Genomic DNA, 4708 nt, shown 5'->3' on the forward strand with positions numbered 1-4708 from the left:
CCGGCCCTAAGATGCTTTCGCTTCCCCCTCGACCTCCTCTCCCTTGCTTCCGTTATTTTATGCAGAGTTTTCACTTCAGAGAAAGCAGAATCCTTAAGAATGATCCACTTGGATCCTGTCTGTAGTCACTTTGAATAGAACTGTGCCCTGTCCACCCCCCCCCCGCCACACACACCACCACCCCCCCCAAAAGTGCCCGGTCCAAACCCACTGCTTCCGTCTCCTCCTTCCTGGAAATGGGCCGAGTGCTCACTTGCCTCAGCACATTCAGATTTCACTCCGTCACTCCCCAGGCTGCTGCCCAGCCCCGGTGTCGCTCCGCCCACCCGATTTCCAATAAAGGGCCGGCGAGTGGGCCCCAGCAGCAGAGGCTGAGACCAGCTCCAGCTCGCACAGCAGCAGCTCTCACCTGAAGCTCTATCCGCAGCCTGCAGCATGAAGGTCTTCTCGGCGCTCCTGTGCCTGCTGATCCTGGTGACCGCCCTCGCCACCCAGGTGCTCTCTCAGCCAGGTGAGGCCCCCCTCCTGCCCTTGGAAGCACATCACCTCATCTCTGGGCCGTCGTGGGCCATTAGAGCAGAAGCGGGATTCACAGGGGGAGGAGGGAGCCTGATCACACAGGTGCCCTGGCTAGAGCCAGGGTGAGAAATCCAGCTGTGGACCCCAAATCCAGCTCCTTCCAGGATTCCAGCTCTGGAAACACACCCTCAGTGCAGTTATCCCCTCAGGTCCTTTCAGCAGTGTCTGGGGGCTGGGGTGATCACAGATAGAAAGAGGGCCTTCGGTGGTGGGCGTGCAGATACAGTGAAGGGGAGAGGAGACACAGAATCTGGGCTGTGCTTCATTCAGTTCAGCTTCCAGAGACATGGCTCTGCAGAGGGGTGGATATCAGGAAACTCAGGACCAGGCATAGATTAGAGCCTAAAGGGGGACTCACAGCTGGGGTCCCTGGACTTCCCTGACCATGATCGTTTGCATTATTAGCTCCTGCTAATGACACTTCCAGGAATTATGTAATTTCAACAGCTCCCCCTTCCCTCTGTTAGCAATGCTGTATACCCATTTTACAGCATAGGAAACCGAGTCAGTATGACATTCTAGCTCTGCGGTATCAGTGGAAGTATTGGAATTAAATGGGTTCTACTCCTGATTTCCCTCTGCCTTCTCCTAACTACTTTTTCCACTCTGATTAAGATCAGAAGAATTTCCACTCTAAAATGCCTTTATTTTTGTTTTATTTCTAGATGCAATTATTTCCCCAGTCACCTGCTGCTATACATTCACCAATAGGAAGATCCCAATGGCGAGGCTGGTGAGCTACAGAAGAGTCACCAGCAGCAAGTGTCCCAAAGAAGCTGTGATGTGAGTTGAACACACCAGCCCTCACCGGTCCAGTTCTTCCTCAGAGAAAGGGGAGCCTCGAACCTTAGCGTCAGAGAGTTAGGCCATTTAATCCAATACCCAAAGGGGCCCAGTAGGAAAACTGAGGCCACAAGAGAAAAAGTGACTCCCCACATCACTCTCCATCTGGGTGCTTATTCAGACTATCCCAGTTTCTTTAGCGAGAAGCCAGGATGGCTTCAACTGGGACAGCTAGAGGAGCAGCTTGCCCTGGGTCCCCTTCTCCCACTTAGTTAGTTCTCATGGTAGCTTCTTAGGTCAGAATGAGCTGCAGTCCTACGCTGACATCTCAGTAGAACTCCATCTAACTGTGCCCTCTCTCCTCACAGCTTCAAGACCAAACTGTCCAAGGATTTCTGTGCTGACCCCAAGGAGAGCTGGGTTCAGGAATCCATGGAGCTCCTAAACAAGAAGACCCAAACTCCAAAGCCTTTGAACACTCTCTCCACAACCCAAGCATAGGCACCTAATTTATTACCTTCCTACCTTCCCTAAATGCCCTCTGATATTATTTTATTGTATTTTGAAAAAATCTGAACTTTGTTTATTGATATGCAACATGACATCTTAAGTAATGTTAATCTTATTTAAGTTATTGATGTTTAAAGTTTATCTCTCATGAATACTAGTGTTCCATAGACATGGAAACTTAAGCAAATTGCTTTCCTCTGTGAAGTTTGATTCCACCCTTGAAATGGCATGAGGGCCTTTGCAAAAATCATTAATGCAAACACGTGTTGTTTTAGATTCTAAAGCATTGCTAAAAATGTTACTGTGGAGATGTACATGATGTAACTATTGAGCAATATATATATTTTTGTATAAAACCTGACTTTGGGTGTTTTCTTGGAGGAAATTTAAAAGCTGACTATTTGCTTGACGGTGAGGGAGGGGCAAGGTTTCAGAGAACAGGGCTCATGTTTTGACGGAATGAGAGTGTGGGTTGCCCTGGTCTTTTCCACTGGGTGGGCACATCTGAGCGCCTATGGAAAAATCTTTAAGGCAAGATCCAATCGGGCATCCTACCCCTACCACTCCAGTCACTCTTTTAGCAAGAGCCCCACCTCCATCTCTTTTCTTACAGGCCCTGAGCCCAGCCCACAGTCTCTCCCATACTCTATTGCAACTGCCCCAAATCTCTCCCCCTTTGATTAATCCTCTAACCTGGAGCAGTACAGACACTGCAGACCTTAGGAAACCAGGGAGAGATTTAATGACCATCGATGAGATGATTAGATTAGAAGTTCCTATAGACAGTATGACTTGAATTTATCCTTGATAAATGACGGGGGTTTTTTCTTACAAAATTACAAAATTATTGAGAAAAGGAGGTGTATAAGCAAATACCTAGAGGTTAAAAAAAAAAAAAAAAAATGATGGCATATACATCAAAGAGGGAGAAAACCAGTCAGGTTCCAACTGGGGTCCATGTCTGTGTCAAGTGATGGGCAAGTTTAGAAAGGACGGCTGAAAAGGATTTTGAATGTCGAGGTGGTTAGTGCTCCCCTTCAGAGGTTAAAAGGAGGTGTTGAAAATATTTGGCCCACGGAAGGATACGCCATGTTCAGAGAGGTTCAGAGGTGAGTTGCAGGGAATGTACCTTGGTGGCTTCATGCACATCCGGAGAAGTAGGGACAAGGGAGAGGCTACCACTGCCATGGTCCAGGCAAGAAATGATGAGAGCTTGACTATGGAGCCAAAGAGTCAGCCTTGGGGAAATGTGAGTAGGCAGGGTGAAATGGTGAGTGTTGTAGATGAAGGCGAAGGACCCTTGACTTAAGATACAAAAACCCCTTCTTCAACCTACATTTTAAAGGGTTAGCTTCCCTGAAACCAGAATGTACTTCTCCCCATCACTCTCCCCCCATCCCAATCCCAGGAGGCCAGGATCATCCATTTACATGGATGGGCCTCTTTAACCTGCATGCCCACCTAAAGTCTATATTCCCTTGCATGGAATTTGACCTGCCTGGGGGGCATCTGATCCATGCGGGTACAGACAATTCCTGCTCTAAGAAAAGCAGTTATCTTACCCAATTGAATCAATTTTGCATGCTACTGACCTTCCCGACCTGATGGAGAGATGGCTGCTGGGTCAAGCTAGGCCAGGCAGAACCTTCGCAGCATGAGGTGCTGGGGACAGCCCTGGCTGGAAGAAGGGCACTTGGGTTCTAACTGCAGAACCCACACTGACTCACTCTGCTCCTTAGGGCAGGTTGGGTATTCTGAGTCTCCATAAAGAAAATAGCGATGATCCTGTGCTACAAACAGCAACCCAGTGGGACCTGGGTTTTAAGATCTGAGAGCGTGTCTCTTGGAAAAATTTAATCTCTATCAGCTGGAGCTGGAGAGGAAGAGAGGAGATTCTGCTTGCCCTGAGGGATTCCATCGAAGCTTCAAGGAACACTTTCCAAAGTGCCCTGATACATGGGTCAGCAGAGAATTTCCTGGCAGCTGTGTGTAGAACTCACTGACCCTCATGCCAGGTCCCACGGCCCCCGCTGCTCCTTTCCCTCTCCTGCAGTCTACAGCCTTAATCACCGGTCTGGAGTCCATCTCCAACTGCCCTGGATGCCAAGAGGCTAAAGGGAGTGGAGTGCAAACCAATGGGAGAGCACCATATAGTGAACTGAGCAGCAGGTCCTCTAATGGCAACAGGTTGGGGTGCGGGGTCTGGAAGGAGGGGAGGCCAAGACAGGTGTGATCCATGTGCTCAAACCCCCAAATAATCTGTTCACACTCCCTTTTCAAGCCGCATCTGTTTATTTTCGGGAAATCTTGAACCCAGCTAAGCATGGGATTCCTTGCTCCTTGCATGGTGAAACGTGAGCACAAGCATTGGCGGCAGGCCCTGCTGTAGGAGGGAACGCCAGGGATGCTGTATTTACACCGTGTGGCTGCCAACAGTCTATTCCAGGAAATCTGGGCTTTTGCTGTCACTTCAAAAATTCTTCCAGCCTCTGATCTTCGTCACATTTCAAAGCCACTTCTAAATGTTTTACTATTTGTTACAGCAGGACCATACTTACAATTGCAAAAATCTGTATTCGTTTCGTATTGCAACTCTAGCAAATTATTATAAAATTGATGGCTTAAAGCAACACAAACATATTATCTTCATTTCTGGAGGTCAGAAGTCTTTCTGGAGACTCTAAGGCAGAATTCATTTTCTTGACTTTTCCAATTATAGATGCTTCCTGCACTCCTTAGCTCATGGCCCCCTTCCCCCATCTTCAAAGCCTTTTTAAATTCTCTCTCTCTCTCTCTCTCTCTCCCTCTCTCTCTCTCTGCCTCACTCCCTCCCTCC

The 4708-nt window shown here is 48.3% G+C and overlaps 1 protein-coding gene across 1 annotated transcript; it reads left to right on the forward strand.

The window, feature by feature from the left end:
- Positions 1–435: 435 nt before the first annotated feature.
- Positions 436–2199, forward strand: LOC107532582 (monocyte chemotactic protein 1B-like). Its single transcript, XM_016207010.2, has 3 exons — positions 436–511; positions 1245–1362; positions 1731–2199. The coding sequence occupies exons 1-3, from the start codon at positions 436–438 to the stop codon at positions 1861–1863; spliced, it is 327 nt and encodes a 108-aa protein (XP_016062496.1). The 3' UTR covers positions 1864–2199.
- The last annotated feature ends 2509 nt before the right edge of the window (positions 2200–4708 follow it).

This window comes from Miniopterus natalensis, chromosome 17 (assembly GCF_054644295.1).
Source record: "Miniopterus natalensis isolate mMinNat1 chromosome 17, mMinNat1.hap1, whole genome shotgun sequence".
Classification (NCBI taxonomy): Eukaryota; Metazoa; Chordata; class Mammalia; order Chiroptera; family Miniopteridae; genus Miniopterus; species Miniopterus natalensis.